At 53.2% G+C, this 19,621-nt stretch overlaps 1 protein-coding gene across 4 annotated transcripts in view; it reads right to left on the bottom strand.

Moving 5' to 3' along the window:
* Window positions 1-11,608: 11,608 nt before the first annotated feature.
* Window positions 11,609-19,621, bottom strand: part of LOC137456755 (leucine-rich repeat and fibronectin type-III domain-containing protein 5) — a 57,584-nt gene continuing 49,571 nt past the window's right edge. For 2 of the 4 annotated variants that reach the window (XM_068168355.1, XM_068168356.1), the window contains exon 3: window positions 13,538-18,947. In XM_068168355.1, the coding sequence (XP_068024456.1) occupies window positions 18,011-18,947 (937 nt within the window). In that variant the 3' untranslated portion in view covers window positions 13,538-18,010. Of the gene's footprint in view, window positions 12,007-13,537; window positions 18,948-19,621 lie in introns of those variants that run through there. The other 2 variants (XM_068168358.1, XM_068168357.1) reach the window with 2 other exon arrangements.

Genomic DNA, 19,621 nt, shown 5'->3' with positions numbered 1-19,621 from the left:
AGCCAGCAAAGGGGCAGGAAAGTAAGTTCCTGAGAAAAAATAAAACAGCTGGTTATCCCACCTTTGAAATAGCTGAGGCCACTGTGGGAAAGGCTCCAAGCCCACTTCTAAAATACACAAAGTGCTTCTCATGTAAGTGTCCCTTTTCGGTGCCTCATTGATTCTGAGTAAGGAGGAATGATGCTGAGATACATTTAAAGCAGAAGAAGAGATACCAAAGTGAAGAAACTAAAGCACATTTTGGGGAGGGAAAAGGAAAACCACGCAAGATAAGATGTGAGAGCTGCTAAAGACAACAGCTTGTTTTTTTTCCTCATCAAGTAGTTAGCTCACCACAGAGATGATCTGGAACAACAGAAAGCCACCAGCTGCTCCTGCCTACCCTATTTCACCTGAAGTGGTTTTGTTGCCTCAGGCATGGGCTGGCAGCTGAGGGAGAAGGGAAGAGGCTGGATATGAACAGCCACAGTCTGCACCATGGCCGCCTTCATGAAGCTATCAGTGAGAAGGGAACAAGGGAGACACCTGGCCCTTGCTCTGCAGGGTGTTGGCAGGGCCAAGCAGCAGCTTGATGCTCAGAGATGGTGGTAGTGGGTGGGTACACTCCTCATCATGTCCTCCCTCAGTGAAAAGAGGTGCTGCCTGGTTCAGAAGCACCTGCTTGTGGCCCTGCTCCAAGGATGCTCCAAGGCAGGGATCCAGCATGGTTCAGCCTTGTCCCCACCCAGTACAGCCAGTCAGATGCCCTGCACATCTGGGGCTGGGCCTCAGCAGGGTAAGGAGAGCAGAGCTGAGACATCCCACTCTGCACAGCCCTTCCTCCCTTCCCTTGGGTACTGCCAGGCCATCAGGTGCCCTGAGAGCTTTGCTGTGCTGCAGAGCACCCGTGGATCCCACATCCCCAGGGAGATGGAGATTTGATGTACCTCAAGGGTACAGAGCCTACTCTGTTGCTTTTTCTCCCTTTAAAGCACAAGTTTGTGTCTGGAAATTGAAGAGCTTTTGCCTGCATCAGAGGTGGGATGGGTTTTACTATTTGACCATGCAAGGTTGGAAGCTAACAGAAAAAAGCACCACCTTTTTCACTGCATCCCTAGCTCCTCCACATAAAAATTACAACATGCAGCCCTCTGCAAGCCCCTGATCAGCTCAGCTCAGTCCTCTGCTTTAAAATTACACTCTTTCTTTTAAGGCATTGCAGGGGTTTGGTCTTCCAAATGGAGCCCCCCTCCTCAGCCAGCTGAGCTGGGTGCACTGAGCAGATGGAAGGCACCGAGGACACGGATCCCAGGGCTGGAAGTGCCTACCCAGGACAGAGTCACTGCTGGAGCTGGACCCTGCTTCCTGCAGGGAGATGAGGAACCATTTGGGATTCTCCTGAACAAAGTGTCTGGGGGGAAGGAGGGAGCTTGTTAAAATAGAAATCCTGGGCAGCTTCACTCTGAAATCTGTTGAGCAAAAGCAACCCATCATGACTGAGCACCCACTCAGCAGTCACTGCTGTCTCCACATGCTCAGAGCTGCTCTGCATGGCAATAACTGCTTCATCCCAAGTGACAGCACTGCTCGTGCTTCATGCCACAGACACACTTCATGCAAAGCAGAAGGCAAATGCCTGAAGGATTAATGGTTGGACTTGATGATCTCAAAGGTCTTTTCCAACCAAAACGGCTCTATAGTTGCAAATGCCTTTGGATAATGTCTCAAATTAGAGCTTATTCCAGACACTTGATTCTTCTTCACAGTTGTTTCTGAGGTCAGAACCAAGTGGGGAGAACAACTGCATGGAAGCAAGTCGAGTAGGCTCCTCCCAGGCTCAGCAACGTTGGGAGGACAGACAGCACAGCAAGCAGAGTGGCTTCTGGGGTGGTACCTAAACACATGAGCAAGTGAAATGTGGGGGAACCACATTCACACAGCCCAGCATGATTCTGCCACAGTAGAGATACAAACTTCAGAGCCTTCAGCCTGAAGAAGTCACATGAGTTGAAAGCCACCTGCATGGTGACCACTGCCATTCCCACAGAGTTCCATAGTGGAGCATCACAGGCACTCACCTCCTTGTTGGTACAGTGAAATATGTCTAGAAAGGGGCCCCAAGACGCAAGCCCAGTCTTTGCAGTGTTTCTGACCTTTAAGATCATCAAGCCCAACCATCAACCCAGCACTGCCAGGCTGCCACTAAACCATGTCCCTCAGCACATCTCCACAGTTGTGAAAGCCTTCCACCACTGCCCTGGGCAACCTGTTCCAGTGTTCGACTACCCTCATGGTGCAAAACATATTCTTAACATCCAGTCTAAATCTGCTCTTCTCTAGCTTGAAGCCCTTACCCCTCATCCCATCACCACTGCCCTGGGCAGCCTGTTCCAGGACTTGACAACCATTTCGGAGAAGACATTGTTCTTCATGTCCAACCTAAACCTCCCCTGGTGCAACTTGAGGCCATTTCCTCTTGTCCTGTCACTTGTTGTTTGGGACAAGAGACCAACCCTCGCCTGGCTTAAATCTCCTTTCAGGGAGCTGTAGAGTGCAATGAGGTCTCCCCTCAGGCTCTCTTCTCCAGACTAAACAACCTCAGGTCCCTCAGCCACTCTTCACCAGACCTATGCTCTAGACCCTTTGCTAGCTTCATTGCCCTTCTCTAGACCCACTCCAGCATCTTGCAAGCCAGCCCAAGGTGAGACATTGCAGCTGGAGTGGTGAGACGGGACAAAGGGAAGCCTTTTTAACCACAGGGCAGTGTGTTGCTCAGCAACAGGAGCCCTGTGTACTGGGGTCTCTTGTTTTACTGCTCCATAAATGTCTACCTTGTCTTCTGAAAACCACTATTCTCTCAGTAGCTGAACTCCCTTTTCCCATACATTCCTTCAAAAGGGACTTCCAGTGGGATTTCAGACTCTTCCCCTGGATCCACTTCAAGGAAACTGTGGGTGGCACAGTGTGACAAGAGGCTTCATCCACTGACGTGCTCCTCATTTGGCATGCTGGGCAAAATCGCTGCTTAAGAGCAGCAAAGGCAAGTGCAAGGGGCTGTGAACAGGGGAGGAGGAAGAAGTCCTCCGTTTGTTTGGTTTCCTTCCAAAAGCAGAAGGCTCCTGTTTAAAGGGAAGTTCTTCTTACTGCAGAAAGATGAAACCACAGGAAATGGCCTCAGAGATCCCTGCCCAGGCAGGACCTGTGCAGAGCCTTGAAGAGCTGCAGACCCTTGCAGAAGTGTCTGCTCTGGAAGAAGTCCCCTAAAGACCTCACAGTCCTCCAGAGAGAGGTGGCTCAGGCATCCAGCCCCACCATCTCAGCAATTCTCAGTTCTCTGCTCCAGGCCCCCTGCTCTGCAAACCCACAATGTGCTTCCCCATCCATCACCAACACCAAGTAGGTTATTGCTTTCCTTTTTCAGCCACCACTCCTCTTTTGCCCCTCAAACACATTTGGAGACTTTGAGCATTCGTTAGAGCAGCCTGACAGTACTGGAAGGGAGATGCAGGAGAGATGGAGGGGGACTTTTTACAGGGGCACGTGATGATGAGACAAGGGCCAACACCCTTCAACTGGAAAAGGGTAGCTTTAGGAAGAAGTTCATGACTGTGAGGGTGGTGAAGTACTGGAACAGGTTGCCCAGGGATGTCATGGATGCTTCATCTCTGGGAGTGTTGAATGCCAGGTTGGATGAGGCTATCCTGGTCTAGTTGAGGATGTACCTGCTAGCTGCCCAGGGTTGGTCTAGATGACCTTCAAAGGTCCCTTCAAACCCAACAAAAAATAGTGAGTGCAGTGGGGTCCAGAGGAGAGCAACAAGACTGGTGAAGGGACTGGAGGGAAAGTCTTATGAGGAGAGGCTGAGGGAGCTGGGGGTGTTCAGCCTGGAGAAGAGGAGATTCAGGGGGAACCTTATTACACTCTACAACTACCTGAAGGGAAGTTGTAGTGAAGTGGGGCTCAGGCTCTTCTTCCGGGCAACTTGTAACAAGACAAGAGGGCATGGCCTGAAGCTGTGCCAGGGGAGGTTTAGGTAGGATGTTAGGAAGCACTTCCTCATGGAAAGGGTAATTGGACACTGGAATGGACTGCCCAGGGAGGTGGTGGGGTTGCCATCCCTGGAGGTGTTTAAGGAAAGATTGCATGTGGCACTTAATGACATGGTCTAGTCAGTGTGGTGGTGGTGAGTCATAGGCTGGACCTGATGATCTCAGAGGTCTATTCTAGCCCCAATACATCTGTGATTCTGTGGTATGATATTTGATAGCCACATAGTCCCAGGTGCTGAGTGTGACCATGGAAGCACTCCTGGGCTGTGGGGCTCTGCATCCTGCCTGGCTGCAGGCTGAGCAGGAGCAGCCATGGTCAGAATAGGTTTGAGGCTCAGGTGAGTGCCCATCCATGCACTGGGAAGCACAAGGCCTGCTGGAAAGGAATAAAACATTAGGTTCCAACACTGGCTTCCCTCCAGCTTCCCAGCAGCTGAGGGGCTTCCAGCAATGGAGAGCGTGGCAGGATGAAGATGCCACATGCTGCTCCTGCTGGGTCACAGCCCCTCCTCACACAGCAGTGCTGCTGACAGGGCTAGGCACACACAGTTGGTGCTAATGGCTGTGCATTAATTAGTTCAGGAGCAGCTGAAGCCTACATGTCTGGGCGGCCAGCAAAAGAACACATTGGGTGTGTGATACACAGATTTGTGTCTGAGACCCAACATGGAATAAACACACATTGACCTTGGCTTCTCACTGATCCAGGAAGAACAACCGATCCACAACCACATCTGTGTGGTGAGTTTGGATGGGGACAGGTAGCAGGGGCAGTTTGACATCAGGAGCTCTCACACCGCATGAGCAGAGCCTGCTGAGATCTGCTGGCTGCGCCTCACAGCCGCATTCCCTCCAGAGCAGCCAGGACACCTCAGACAGATCCCTCCCAGCGAGGAACCCATTTTCTTCTGCAAGGTGATTTCTGAATATTTCCACCTACCAATTTCTCCTTTCAGCATCACAAAAATTGGTGTTTCCTTCTGTCTCGAGGCATTTGATGGAAGAGCTGGCAGGTCTGACCCCACAGGTGAACCACACCAAACCCACCATGCCCTCAATGCAGAAGAAAAGCCTCCCCTCTTCACCTGCAGCACTTTTTAGACCTTAGTTTAGCATACAGTCATGGAATGGGTTGGGTTGGAAGGGACCTTAAAGATTGTCTAGTTCCAAACCCTTGCCATGGATAGGAACACCTTCCACATGAACAGGTTGCTCCAGGTCAGTCTAAACCCCAGGTCAGAGCTTAGAAGTCTTCTGAGAAAGCTTCTTGCTTTCCAGAAGGTATTTTGATGTAATTGCAAGATAAATGTTCTTCGAAGTGTTCTCCTTCCGCCTACCTGTCAGAACTGGTTTCAACCTGACAGAAATGCTAAAGACATATTTGATTTTAAAATTTCCTCTGGTTTTGGTGAAAGTCACAACAACTTACTTGTAGGGGAAAGAAATTTCTCCTGTGAGGGGGCTGTGAAGGCTGCAGGGTTTGGAGGGAAGCCCAGAGCATTGCACACCCACCCAGCCTGGGAACTCTGCTGAGAAGCCATGGGCTGTGCTGGGGCTTGCAGATAGCTTGATGTAGGTATGAGAGGGGGGAGGAAACACAGGAGCTGATGCCTCCAGGCCAGCACCCAGAGATATGCTTGCCTGGCTGGGCCCCTCCTCACACCATCCCCATGATCCTATTGTGCACAGGCCCCCTGCACTGCCACCCTTCACACCCTCACAAATGTAAAATCAAACCAACAAAGAGGAGAACAATCCTTCAGCCTCTCTTCTACAGCCAAGGAGACAGCTCAGTGGGCTGGGTTCACTTGGCCAGCAGCAGACGTAGGTTATCAGGAGTCCTGCTTTTTCACAGCAACAGAAGCAAAAACTCAACAGGCTTGGACCATTCCATCACACAAAGGAGTGGAGCCCACCTCACCTCACCTGAGGGTGAGGCCCAGGCAGATGGAGCTGCTTCTCTTGCACAGCACCATTTCTCTCTAAGTACCTGAAATTGCCACTTAGCAGAGCCAGGAGCCCTGATGCCCATGCAGGAACGTCACTGATGTGCATCTTCAGCTTCCCACAATCTGTTAGGACACCAAAGTCCAGAAGTTGTGTGCATCTGAGCTAGTGACAGCAGAGTGGCTTTTGCACACTGCATGAGCAGAGCAGAGCAGTCAGCCTGGCAGGGATCAGCCATGTGGCATAAGGAGTCATCAAATGCTGGGGATCCCTGAAGCCAGGGCACAGCCCCCCAGCACCACTGGCCAAGGCTCCACTTGGATGAAAACCCAGGGAGGGCAGGAGGTGCTGGTAGGAGCTGCTAGCAGGAGGGAACGGGGATGGCTCTCCATTGAGCCGGTCTCTGGCCATGAGTGCAAGCAGGACCTGAGGCAGCTGCACCTGCCAGAGCTGGGCTTGGGGGTCACAGAGCTGCTGGAAAGAAGCTGCTCACACAAACCCTTCCAAAGCACCAATACTGGCCTGGGCACAGGTTCCTGCCCACTTGTGCAGTGTGGCACAAGTCAGAGACACCAAAGGCTCTGGGCCTGCCTTCCTTCCTCTGGCACCAGCAGCACTTGGGCAGAGTCTTCATCACCCACCACTGAGGAAGAGGCTGCCCAGGAGGGGCTCTGGGATGGTGTTTCCTCCTTCTCATCCCAGGAAGGCAGGCAGGCTCCTTTCGTGGGGGTCAGGCTGCTCCACCACCCTCTGTAAATTGCCCACTGCAGAATCCTCCAACCTATCACTCATCCAGACTCCCTCCCAGCTTCAGCTGGGGCACTCACACCCAACAGTGGGTTGGGCTGCAGGCTGGCAGTGGCACAGCTGGTTTCCACCACCCCCCTCTCTCCAGCTGCAGCAGTTTGGGCTCCATCATCTGGGAAAAATCACAGTCTGAGTGAAACCCCTGAAGATAGAGCAAGCACCCCAGGGGGACTTTGGAAAGGCAGGTGCTGCTGGGGATGCTGCACTCACTTTGCCACTGATTCCTGTCCAGACTCACACTGAACCTGGACAGGGCCTTGGAAGGTCTTCCAAAAAATCCCCTGAGGCTGTGCCAGGCTGGGAGAGGCTTCTGGCCCTCCTCCAGCCCCGTGCCCCAAGGCAGCCATCATACTGGTGCTGGCAAAGACTTCTGCTGGCCTGTGTGTGAAAGAGACCCTTACCAATGTTTCTGTAGAAGAGGCCAGAGATACACCAGCACAGATCTACAGCACAGGAAGATACCAGGGGTTTACCTGAAGTGGTGTTCACCTTGACTCACCTCTTCTCTGCGAGTGAGCTGTGGGTGCACCATGAACAGCTACCAAGTGGTGCCAATGCCAAGCCTGATGACAAGCTGGTATGAGAAACTCACCAGTGCTACACCTGCCCATTTAAGAAAACCACACAACTGACAGCCCAAATGTTGAAGCAACTGATGTGGACAGAGAGATGAAAGCAGGGGGAGGTGCCATTCCTGAAGAGCTGTGTTGTCATCTCCTCTGTGGGTGTCTGTGTAACCCCCAACCCATCAGTCCAAGTCAACACAGGGTGATGTGACCCCCTGACCCAGGCAGGATTGTTCCCTGGAAAGTGAAGTGATCTAACCCAGCATAGGCATTACCTTTGGTCAGGACCACCCCCTTGGTCCTGCACTGAAATGCAGAATTGTCCAGGTGGGATGGGACACCCAAAGAGGTCTCTGCCCCTGCCCAGCATGGGACCAGCTTTGGGCTCAAACCAAGTCGCTCACACCTTTGCTCTGTGGGGTCTCAAAAACCTCCACGGGCAGAGGTCTTATAGGCTTTTCTCTCCACTTTCTTGCCCTTTGCTCTCCACACCCTTTTTGCCCAACCCTTGGGTCAGCAGCTGGTGTGGCAATACAGGACACACAGCTCCCACCTCTCCCTGGCCTTCTCCAGAGGCTGCACAAAATGCTGAAACCCAAACTCCCTGTTTATCTCACTGAGGTTCAGGAAAGGTTCAGCCTCAGCAGTGAATTACCCACTGCCAGCACATTTGTCCTCAGAGACAGACAGTGGCAAGACATCAGGCAGGGCACAGGTCAGATTCCACCTATTTTGCAGATCAGCAGGGTTTTAGGACTTTAAAGGCCAGACAGTTTTTAGGGATGAAAAGTCCCAAATGATGACTACTTAACCACAGAGAAGAGAATGACCATTTAGGAGCTGAGAAGCACGAGCATGGGCACAGCTGTGGATGCAGCATCCTGAAATTATTCCAAAGGGCAAAAGCATTTCCCATGGAACTGGGAAAGGGGTTGTCATGTCACCAGTGAAGTGTCTGCAGCAAGGCAGGGACAGCAGCACAGTGACATCCTCTTTGTCTCACACATTTGTTAATGTTTGGTAGGACTCTTCTAGAAGCCTGTTATGACAACCACCACCTTGTGTCTACCAGCCCACCTCAGATCTTGTGTCCAAAAGCTAATTTGTAGACAAAAATGACCAGGAAATATCTGTATTTCTGTGAAAACAAGGCTCAAAGGGAAATTCCCAGCTAGATCTCCCTCACACATTGTGGGGCTGCAAGAGCTGACTGCCCACTGCAACATCTGGTCTCTCCACAACGAAGAGGGGAGATGGGGTTGTTTAGCCTGGAGAAGAGGAGGCTCAGGGGAGACCTTATTGCTGTCTACAACTACCTGAAGGGTGGTTGTAGCCAGAAGGGGGTTGGTCTCTTCTCCCAGGCAATCAGCACCAGAACAAGAGGACACAGTCTCAAGCTGTGCCAGGGGAAGTTTAGGCTGGAGGTGAGGAGAAAGTTCTTCACAGAGAGAGTTGTTAGCCATTGGAATGTGCTGCCCAGGGAGGTGGTGGAGTCACCATCCCTGGGGGTGTTCAAGAGGGGACTGGACGTGGAACTTGGTGCCATGGTTTAGTAGTCATGAGGTCTTGGGTGACAGGTTGTACTTGATGATCCTTGAGGTCTCTTCCAACCTTATTGATTCTATGATTCTAAGAGTCTATGTTGGGCTGCCCAGGAGCCTGAGCTCCCCAGAAGGCTGCTGGGATGAAGTGTGCGTGCTTCGTCTCCATCTACTTGTCCTGGACCACTGCCTTGCCACCAGCACCTCAGTGCCTATAAACACCATTTCCTGACCTTTCTCCACCTACTAAGTAAAGCATTCAGCCATTCATTTACTTTGGTGAGCACCTGAGATGAGATCTTGAGCACCGAATGGTGTCAGACCCATGGAGTCAATCACAGAAAAAGCATTACAGGAACACCTCTTGTCCCGGACTGGGCAGAAGATGCTGACATATGGATGTATCATCAGGTGCAGCACCACCAGGAGCTAAGAAAATGCTGTTTGTAAGCCAGAATTTCCTCCAGCTTTATTATCTGAGATAATTTGCATGAATCTTCAGTAAGTGCCCAAGTTCTGGGTCTCCCTAATAGGTCATTATCGATATGATGATACTCCTCTAAACTCTCGGTGTATGGATGAAATGCAACAAAAGCTACCCTAGGAGAAGCAGCCCCCTTGGTGGTCCCACCAATGGGACTATTCCTGACAGGCTACAGCTGGCATGCTCTGCTCCAGGGTTTTCCTCCACAGTTTGGTTCACAGTATCAGCAAGCTCCACCACAGTTAAAGCTACGTTTCCCACCAAGATGGGGCTGACAGGTAGAACTTAGCTTGCCAATTAATTAAAGGGTTGTGGAAAGGAAGCAGCAAGGGAAAAGCAGCTCTGCTGTGTGCATGAAAGGCTGAAATTGGAGCTATTGAGTGAGGTGACAACGTGGCATTAAGTGAGACAGACCCCCAAGATCTGCCACAGGCCATGCAGCAGGAACTGGGAGCTTGGTGCATCAAGGAGGCTTCAGCAGCTGCACAGGCTAACACGGGGTGGCAAAAGCAAGCAGCAGCCTCAAGGTTCCTCCAGCAGCTCACACCTCCAGGTGACAGATCCGCTCTGCCTGGCGGCTCTGCAGGCCTGAGTGCCATCTACTTGCTCTGAAAAAGGCCAGTAGCCCTGGAATGCCACCAGAGAAGTCACCCCACTCTGCAGTGGGAGGAAATGAGTTTTGAAGGCTCAGCTGCCACTGAACATTTTATGGAGACATAGATTCTTTGGGGCACATCCTCTTCCAGCATTCAAACCCCAGCTGCACCACACAGTGAAGGAACGGAAAAGCAATAGGTGCTGCTGTTATAATCCACATCAGACCCAGGTCATGTGCAGAGCCAGATGGATCCCTGCTCATGCTTTGCAAGAGTTAGATCCATAAGTCCAGCTCTTGATCAAAATCAGGGGGGTTCCCCTCAAATTCTCCCCTGACATGGCATCCTCGTGTGCTGGATGAAGCATGGACCACTTATCCCTGGTGGCCCTGTGGGGCCAGGCTCCACTAGTGAGCTTGGGGTCCCCGTTGCCAAGCTCAAGGTCCCCATCATTGTAAGGTGAACCCCAGCTGCCACATTAAGCTCTGCAGCCATCAGAGGAGAAAGCACAAGAGGAAACTAAAGGGTTAGGCTCCTGGCTCATGCCCAACTCTTCTCGCATGGACTGCCTTGTCCTGGAGAGGTGCTGGTCTCTGCTGGTATGGGCTGCCCAGGCTGAGGTCCATCATCCCAATGACGGTCCCATTGGGACCAGTTTGCCCCCATGAGGAGCAGTCAGACTGGGAGAACCAGATCTGCTTGGGCATCTCCATCTCCTGCCCTTTACACCATTCCCACTGCAATAATTACTTCTGCTGGCTGTTCCCTGCTCTTCAGCAGCTCCTCTGAAGCTGGCTGATGCACTGGAGCTTCACGTGAGCTGTAATTGTCTCTGTGAGCCAGATGGGCTTCTTGAGGAGGAAGAAAAGAAAAACCCTTAGTCTTATTTGAGAAGCAGGCATGACAGGGAGACCCGCTGTCATGCTGGGCTGGCAGCCTGGCCAAGAGACTGATGCAGCTGTGCAAGAGGTCCAGAGCTGCCTCCCCACCCCAATCAATCCCACATTAGGGCTGACATGGCCCAAGAGCTAGTGGCACCCCAGTGCTCAGTGCTTTGCTGTGGCAATCCTGGCACACAGTGCTACTATAACCCACCATGTCCCAGCTTCTCTGCCTGGCACAGAGAGGGGGCAGCCTGGCCATGAGACAGGCAGGGACAGCAGGCCTGGTGCCCCCAGGTCTTTCCCTGTAGCGGGCAGGGGCAGATGTTCTCACACAGGCTGGATGCGGCCCTGAGCAACCTGGTCTAGTGGAAGGTGTCCCTGCCCATGGCTGGGAGGTTAAAACTAGATGATCTTTAAGGTCCCTTCCAACCCAAACCCCTTCTGTGATTCTCACCCAGCACCAAAGGGCAAAACCAGGCATATCTCCTGTGGTATTGCTGCCAGTTACCCCAGGCAGGTGGCACCGATTGCCACAGGCTGGGACCACGACCAGGCACAACTCACTGCTCAGCAGAGCCCCAGTCCTGTGTTTGGCAGCCCCAGCCCCCAGTTTGCCCACTCAGGCTGCAGAGGCATGCGTGACCTCACACCATTGCCTGCTGGGCACAAGGACCAGCAGCAGTATGGAGCCCTGGATGCGGAGAGCAGCAGCAGGCATCGCTGGGCCCTCCAGATGAAGCATTATGCCCAGGCCATCGTAGTAAAACATTTATTTGTTCAGGTGATAGAAGCTACCATGTTTACAGTCTGTGAGCTCACCACCGGCGACACCGACCACGACTGGGGCCTGCAGCTGCTGCCACCAGAGTCCTTGTCGCTGAGTTTATAAAAACCTTGGGACAACAGGGGGGAAAAAAAAACAACAACCAGGAATTTGGACCGAATGTGGCAGATGGCAGACGGGTGACCTGTGAAGAGGGGAGGGAAGTTTATCCAACGGCACCGCCGGGCTCGGCGGCTCCCGGTGCGCACGGTGCCACGCGTCAGTCTGCGGCGAGCTGGAACCGAATGGCTTTCTGCCGGCCGAGAGCGTCGGTGCCAGCGCCGTCGGGCGGCGGAGGAGGGCAGGCATCCTGCGGGCTGGCCCCGGCTTCTGTGCAAAGAGACAAAACAGGGACAGTGAGGGGACGAGCGGCGGGACATGGCCCTTCCCCGCAGCCAATGAGCTGCCACTGGGTGGGTGGCACCAGGAGGCGCTTTGCGGGGCCAGCCCGAGCGTCGCACCACACCGACGGCCGCCCGCAGAGCTGCCCGGGTGGGGAGTGGGCTAACAGAGCCTGTTCTCAGCCCAAGCACCCCACTGGCTCCAGTGTCACCAGCACCACGAGGCTGGGATGTGGCAGGAGAAGCGTGGCAGCCAACAGCAGAAAGGGTTAACGGCGCCTGGCATCCCCAGCCTGCACTTGACCGGAACCACCACTATCCAGCTCCAGCACCAGACCGTGGTATCGCTAGCCGAAACACTCCCAGCCAGTGCCATCACCATCCGGTGCCACCGCCACCCAGAGCCACCACCAGCCAGAGCCACCACTAGCCAGTACCATCACTGGCCAGAGATACCACCAGCTCTAGCAGCAGTTGGAAGGGCTGGCACAGCGGTGCTGTCGCTCAAGGGAAAATCAAACTAACAAATCCCCCTCCTGAAAGCCCAAACCAGAACTACTTAAGGTCCTTGCTCCAGAATCAGAGTTTTCCAGTTCCTAGCTTTGCTCCTGCCCTCTCTGACCTGAGCCTTTTTCCATGGCAGGGATTCCAGCTCCTTGCAGTTTCAGAGCTCTGCACAGAACTGGAAACACCAGGAGTGAGCAGGGAATGCACAGGGGGCTGGCACTGGTCTCTGTGGAGTTTTCACCAAAAGAAAAATCACTGAAGAGAAAGCATGCTGATTGCTGGTGTTGAGTTGTCCTGCCCTGAGCTCCCACACCGTGGGCATCACTCAGGGCAGCACAAGTGGACTCTATTTATAGAGCTGATTTAATTTGGTATTCAGTGCCAAGCACGCTGTACCTGCCCATGTGCCTGATGACCAGAGGGACAATCTGTCTCTGAGGACAACAAGAGCAGCTGTGGGTGTAGCACCACAGAAGGACTTGCAGATAGAACCAGCACTGCTGCCTGGAACTCCCAGCTGGGCAGAGCTGTGGTGGGTTCCATACCCAGCCCCACCAGCACAAGCTCTGGTGCCAGGTGCAGACAGCCTGGCATGCAGCAAGGCTCAGAGGAGCACATCTACAAAAGCAAGTACAATTTCTGTGAGCAGGAGCCCACTGACTTTGCCACATTTTGCTTCTTTTAAAGCAGAACTTTGCCAGCTTATAGGGGACAGTACTGGGCAGTCTCATGGCTGTGGCCACTGCTGCCATGAGAGAGTAGCAGCACCCCCCTGCTTGCACGCAGCACCTTAGAAGAGGACAGCAAAGGCTCCTGAGCTGCTGCCACACTGATGGATGCTCCCACTCCATGCTCCCATCTCCACCACAGAGATGCCAGGTCCTCTCCAGAAGAGGCAAGAGGAGCAATAGCAGGCAAGAGCAGCTGTGACCATGACTTCTGCTGGCTGAAGCAGTCATTGGGGGAGGAGTCCTGCTCCCTCTCCAAGCAGCATCTCTGCTGTGGCTCTGGTTTGCAGTAGCACAGGAAGGGCCATGCCACACCTTCCCAAGATGGGGACTATTTGCTGTCATGGCTCAGTGTGACTCTGCTGGTCCAGGATGCTTGATGCCAGATGTGCCTCTGGCTCAGCAACCACATTCAGGTGACTGAGGAGTTACTAGAAGCCATTTTGTGCAGTCCCAAAGCACTGAGCAGGGGGGGCAGTGGGGGTTTCATGGTCTCTAGGAGGCAGAAGCATCCCTGCACTGCTGGCAGCCAGCCTCAAGCCTCCAGCAGTTCTGCAGCAGGGATGAGACTAGGACCTTGGCAGGATCCCTTGGGTGGACAGTGTGCCCCAGCAGCGAGCACCTCGTGACAGTGTGGGCAGTGGATATCCTGCTGCCAGGCCCTTCCCAGGCAGAGCAGCATGTGCCCAGGAGCCATGTCCCCTCTCCCAGGCACCGGACACACAGCCACCATGCTCCAGCTCACATGACTATGGCAGGGCTGGCCACGCAGGAACAGGGTGGCAGAAATGAAGCCAGGTGGGCACCCAGAATGGAGCAGTGCCAGGTACTCATGGTAAAGAACACAGGCAGCCAGAAAACAACCAACAGGATACACTTTTCACCCAGCAGAGCCCTGCTTCTCCAACCAGAGGTGGCTGGTCCCAGCCCACTGTTGACAGCGCACGCACACCCGGAGGAAAGGATGCGGGAAACATGAGCAGGAAGCGTGTGCCAGCAACTTTAATGAGAGTGAACATATCTGGAGTTGTCTCTCCTCCTCTGGTGCCCACGGAAAGACACCAGCTCATGGCTAAAACCTTGGTCAGTTGATTTTTCAGGAGCATCACAGGGCGCAGACCCACAGGCTGGAGGATGTCCCGGGAACAGGTCTGCACCCACGGGTCCAAGTCTCTGCAAACTCCCATCTGCAGGCTGCACCCCTTGTCCCCAACACCCCCAGACTGATAAATGTGTCAGCACCACCACCTGCCCTGGGGAACACCCTGCTTGGATCAGCTGAACCCACACTCTGGTTTTGAAAGAGTGAGCAATGCTGCATTGCCGCGCTCTGGGCAGCAACAGGCCAGCATCACCCTGGTCACAGAACAGCTCAGCACTTCTTCTGCCTCCAACCTGGCAGCCTCTGGTTTTGCAGAACAGAAAGGACAGAGAATTTCTTCCTCCACAAGGATTTCCTCACTGTGAATCGAGCCTGGATAAAGTGAAATGCCCTGCTGCAGTTACTCTGGTGGGAATGGCAGATGTCCTGCCCAGGGCATGCCCAAGGGACTCTCCTCTCCGCCCGAGAGAGGAATCTCCACAAGGGGAACCCTCTGTTGCCCAGGTCCAACCACTCCTACGCTGTTAGCAGAGAAGCAGATCAAAGGCAGGGACATATGGTCCTTCTAAGCTGCTTATACAGATGCACTGAGGACAGAACACTCAGCTCCAGCCTTTAGAAGATGATTCCTTTGAGTAAAAAAAAAAAATAAAAAATTAAACCCATGAAAATAACCCTCCTCAAGTCACAGGAAGCTGTGAATGCTTTAGCACTCTCACAAAACATCAGACACATTTACACCCAGTTGTAGACAACACACAAAGCATTTTCATTTGATGTTTTTACAGTGCACGACTCAAACACCTCACAGAAACCCTCCGGAGCTCTCCCATAGCCCAGCACTGGGTGAAGATGCTGTCTGCAGCCAGCAGCTCCTCACTGGGGCATGTGCCTCCTGCACTCAGCAGCACCTTCACTGTAAGACCACCAGACCCTGGGCACACACCACTGCTTGTGACCATGCCCTGCTTTGTAGCTGACTTCTGTGTACAGCCCCTCAACAAGAAGGTGGACTTCAGAGTAAGCTAAGGAGAGCTTGGTTTATTTATTTCATTTCTAACTTTCCCAGCAGGAAGCAGGCTTTATAATTTTGAGGTTTTCATTTCCTTTTTGGTCTCCAGATTTCCCAAGGGAAGGAAAACAGCTTTCTAAACTAGTAAAATCCTCTTTTTATTTACATCCTTTACACTACCCACACCAGACCCTGGTTTCCCAGGACAGGCAGACAAACCACGGAGAACCATCCAGGACGGCTGAGAGCAACGGCTGAGGTCACCCAGTGTGTGTCAGCCCCAAGGCGCAAAGACTCAGGGGCAGAGACTTGTGAGGCTACAGGAAATGTGCCCTGCCACAAGACAATCCCTACCACCAGAAGTTCCTCGCCATGAGACATGCCCTTCCCCAAGCCAGTCCCTGCCATGGGATTCCCTACCATGAGGTGTCATAGAATCAGAATTGTTAGGGTTGGAAGGGACCTCAAGGATCATCGCATTCCAACCCCCCTGCCATGGGCAGAGACACCTCACACTGCATCAGGTTGCCTGGCCTTAAAAACTTCCAGGGATGGAGCTTCTACCACTTCCCCGGGCAACCTGTTCCAGTGTCTCACCACCCTCATGGGGAAGAACTTCTTCTCAACATCCAATCTGAATCTACCCGTTTCTAGTTTTGTTCCGTTCCCCCTAGTCCTATCACTACCTGACACCCTAAAAAACTCCTTCCCCAGCATTCTTGTAGCCCCCTTAAGATACTGGAAGGCCACAATAAGGTCTCCTCAAAGCCTTCTCTTCTCCAGACTGAATAGCCCCAGCTCCCTCAGTTTGTCCCCAGTCATGAGATGCGCCCTGCCACAAGACACTCCCTACCATGAAATGCTCCCTGCACCAGACATCCCCTGCCATGACGGCTCTTGGGCTGGCCTGCTGGCCTGGTTAGAGCTAGGGTATCTTTGGGCATCTGCTGCAGTTATGTTGCCCTCGAGAAGAAGCAGAGGGTGTAAAATGTAACTCTTCTGTCACTTGAGCGGCCACCAAGCCCGCATCAAGTCTGTTAGTTGGCACCTGAGAATGCAATAAGTGCAGAGCTAAGCTGTCTCTAATTTAAACATCACGGCCATGTGACTATAATTAATACTAATTGATGCCTTTTCTTTAGAAGGAACAGAGCAGCAGGAGCAGGTCTGACCATCCTCCCAACACAGGGTTTCCCATGACTGTCACTTAGTGCCACGTGCTACATCCTTACTCAGTGGCCTGAACTTGCTCTGTCCCACAGGCACTGCAGCCCAACAGCAGGTTATCAACAAGACCATCTCCCAGATCCTTTACTGTGCACAGGGCTTAAGGAGAAATTGAACAAATCTTAAAAGAGTTCACAAGAAGCATGCCTCAACAGTCTAAGAGAGGAGATGGCCATCATCACCCCAATCAACCATCACTATGAGTTCCTGAATGGCTTTGGACCTGCCTGTGCAGACCTGCCCTGCAGCACCGGGGTTGATGTGCCGACCCTGCACCCCAATGCACTCTGCTCTGCACCACTGACCAAGCCACGGCTCCCTGCCCTGCAGGAGGTTCCCAGCCCTACAGAGATGACCGCCACTGCAGCTGGGCCGCAGGGCTGCTCCTACCTTTCCCATCAGCTCCCCCTGCTCATGTTTCCACCTCTGTTCTGATGGGATGGGGACATGGGACAGCCCCCGTGGCACTGACTGCGAGGCAGGAACCAGAGCAGGGAACATGGGACAGGCTCCTGCCCAATGGCTGCTGTTGAACACAGTGTGTTTCTCCAGTGCTGGCACCAGGCACAGCCATTGCTGTGGCACCCTGGGCTCTTGGACTGGGTGCTGTGAGTGGAAGGCCACCACCAGACCCAATACCCCAGAATACTTGGGTAGACCAGCACCCAGCGAGCCAGACCCCAGAGGGAGCAGAGGGACTCCTTGCCCTGATGCCCTCCTCTTGGAGAGGCTGGCAACAAGGGAAGGGCTTCTCGTACACCAGGTAACACGACAGGCTGTTGTTCTGGACAGCATCTGCCTAGAAACAAAGGCAACAACCATTGTCTGGAAAAGAAATGTACAGTCTGGGCAGTTTAAAAAATAGCATTTTACTGATTGATCCAGAAGTGGTTATTTGTTAGCTCGGAGGAAATTTCATTTCCTTTATAAAAGGCTTTTTTTCTGTGAAAACTCTCTTCTTTTCTGCGACTGCAGAACCAGGAAGCCAGTCCTAGAGTAGGGAAGGCACTGGTGCTGTTTCATGCTTTTTTTTCTTTTTTCTTTTTTCTTTTTTCTTTTTTTTTTAATTTTTTTTTTAACCCCTTAATCTTTCTCTTTTTTGTTTTGTTTTGTTTTGTTTTGAATTCTGAACGTTGCCTTCGGCTTCGATACTAAACGAACTCAAAGGAGAACCGAATGAACCCTGTGTGCTCTGGGTGGCTTTACACAGAACCCCACACGAACAAGCCATCAATCAGCAGGACAGCAGCGGACCTCCAGACCCCTTCCCCTGGGCAGAGGGAGTTTCACACACACGTTTGGCGTCTCGGTTTTTCATCAAAAATGATAACTAAACCAAAGTTTTTTAAAAAAAAAAAAAAGAAAAAAAAGGAGGGGGAAAAAAAAGAAAGAAAAAGAAAAAGAAAAAAAAAGCAGGTCACACAGTGCTTTCCAATATCCACTCAGAACTGGAGAAAGTTGCTTTTCCACTCTCCACACCGGAGCTGTCTGCCTGGAGCAGCATCCCGTTCATGGACAGGCTGCGTTTGGAGCGCAGCCCGGCCGCGCTGCGGGCGCTGCCGGGGCAGCCGGGCTCCATCAGCTGCCCGCCCAGCGAGAGCCGCCGCTTGGCACGGGTGGCGTCGGCCGGCAGTGTGAGGAACTTACTTGGCTTGGATTGTGCTCTTTTGTAGGGGGTGGTGGCGGGCACAGGGGCACAGCCTGCCAGCTGCAGGGCAGTGGAGTTGTTCCTGTTACTGTTCTGGGCCTCGGTGCTGCCCGTGGCCTCGCCCGGCGCCTCGCCGCCGGCCTTGGGCCCCGGCTTGCGCTTCTGCTTCGGGGGCCCCACCGCGCTGGCAGTCCAGGCGGGAGGCAGGGCGGAGGTAGTGGTGGCCGAGTCCTGGCCGGGGCCGCTCTCTGGCGACTGTGCCATGCCGTCGCTGCTGGCCTTGCGGCACTGGATGCCCTCTTCGTGCCCCACGGCCTGCTTGGACGCCGACTGCGACAGCGCCCCGCTGCAGCCCTGGATCTGCGCCCCGTTGGTCTGCGAGTACACGTTGCTGACCTTGGTGGCCTTCTGCTGCCCGTTGTTGTTACACACCTTGTAGCGGATCATGAGGATGATGATGAACACAAGCACCGAGGCCACGATGATCCCACCGATGATGATGATCATGGTCCCCCCCAGGAACTGGGACTGCATGAAGTGGCAGCGCACGTAGTCCTGCTCAGTGGTGAACTGGGTGCAGCCCACCACTCTGGTGGCCGTGAGCGAGGTGATCCCGTCGTCATAGATGGCCAGCACGCACAGGTCGTAGGCAGTCCCGGCGGCCAGGTTGTTGACCAGGAAGGTTTTGCTTGTGGGAGGTATCATTCTGGGGGAGAAGGAGATCAGTGTGAATGAACCTGGTAGACCCACATGCACCTCCCCACCGTGTGCTGCTACAGCCCCAGTTGTGATGAACACCACCGGAGCTCAGCTCCTCTGCTCCTGTTGACACCTGCAGTGGGGTGGCAGAGTCACCAGCAAGCCCCACAGCACACCTGGGTGTGGCAGAGCTTCACACGGAATTACAGAATACAGAATTAACCAGGTTGGAAAAGACCTTTGAGATCATCGAGTCCAACCTATCACCCAACACCATCTAATCAACTAAACCATGGCACCAAGTGCCTCATCCAGTCTCTTCTTAAACACTTCCAGTGATGGTGACTCCACCACCTCTCTGGGCAGCCCATTCTGATGGCAAATCTCTCTTCCTGTGAAGAATTTCTTCCTAACATCCAGCCTAAACCTCCCCTGGTGCAGCTTGAGACTGTGTCCTCTTGTTCTGGTGCTGGTTGCCTGGGAGAAGAGACAAACCCCCACCTGGCTACAACCTCCCTTCAGGTAGTTGTAGACAACAACGAGGTCTCCCCTGAGCCTCCTCTTCTCCAGGCTAAACAACCCCAGCTGCCTCAGCCTCCTCTGATAGGGCTTGTTCTCCAAACCCCTCCCCAACTTTATTGCCTTTCTCTGGACATGTTCCAGCAACTCAACATCTTTCCT

Source organism: Melanerpes formicivorus, unplaced genomic scaffold, assembly GCF_026170545.1.
Source record: "Melanerpes formicivorus ecotype bairdi unplaced genomic scaffold, bMelFor1.0.p_v2 SCAF_136, whole genome shotgun sequence".
NCBI classification, from domain to species: Eukaryota; Metazoa; Chordata; class Aves; order Piciformes; family Picidae; genus Melanerpes; species Melanerpes formicivorus.
Note: the sequence above shows the minus strand (reverse complement) of the source record. Positions and strands in the feature narration are given on the sequence as shown.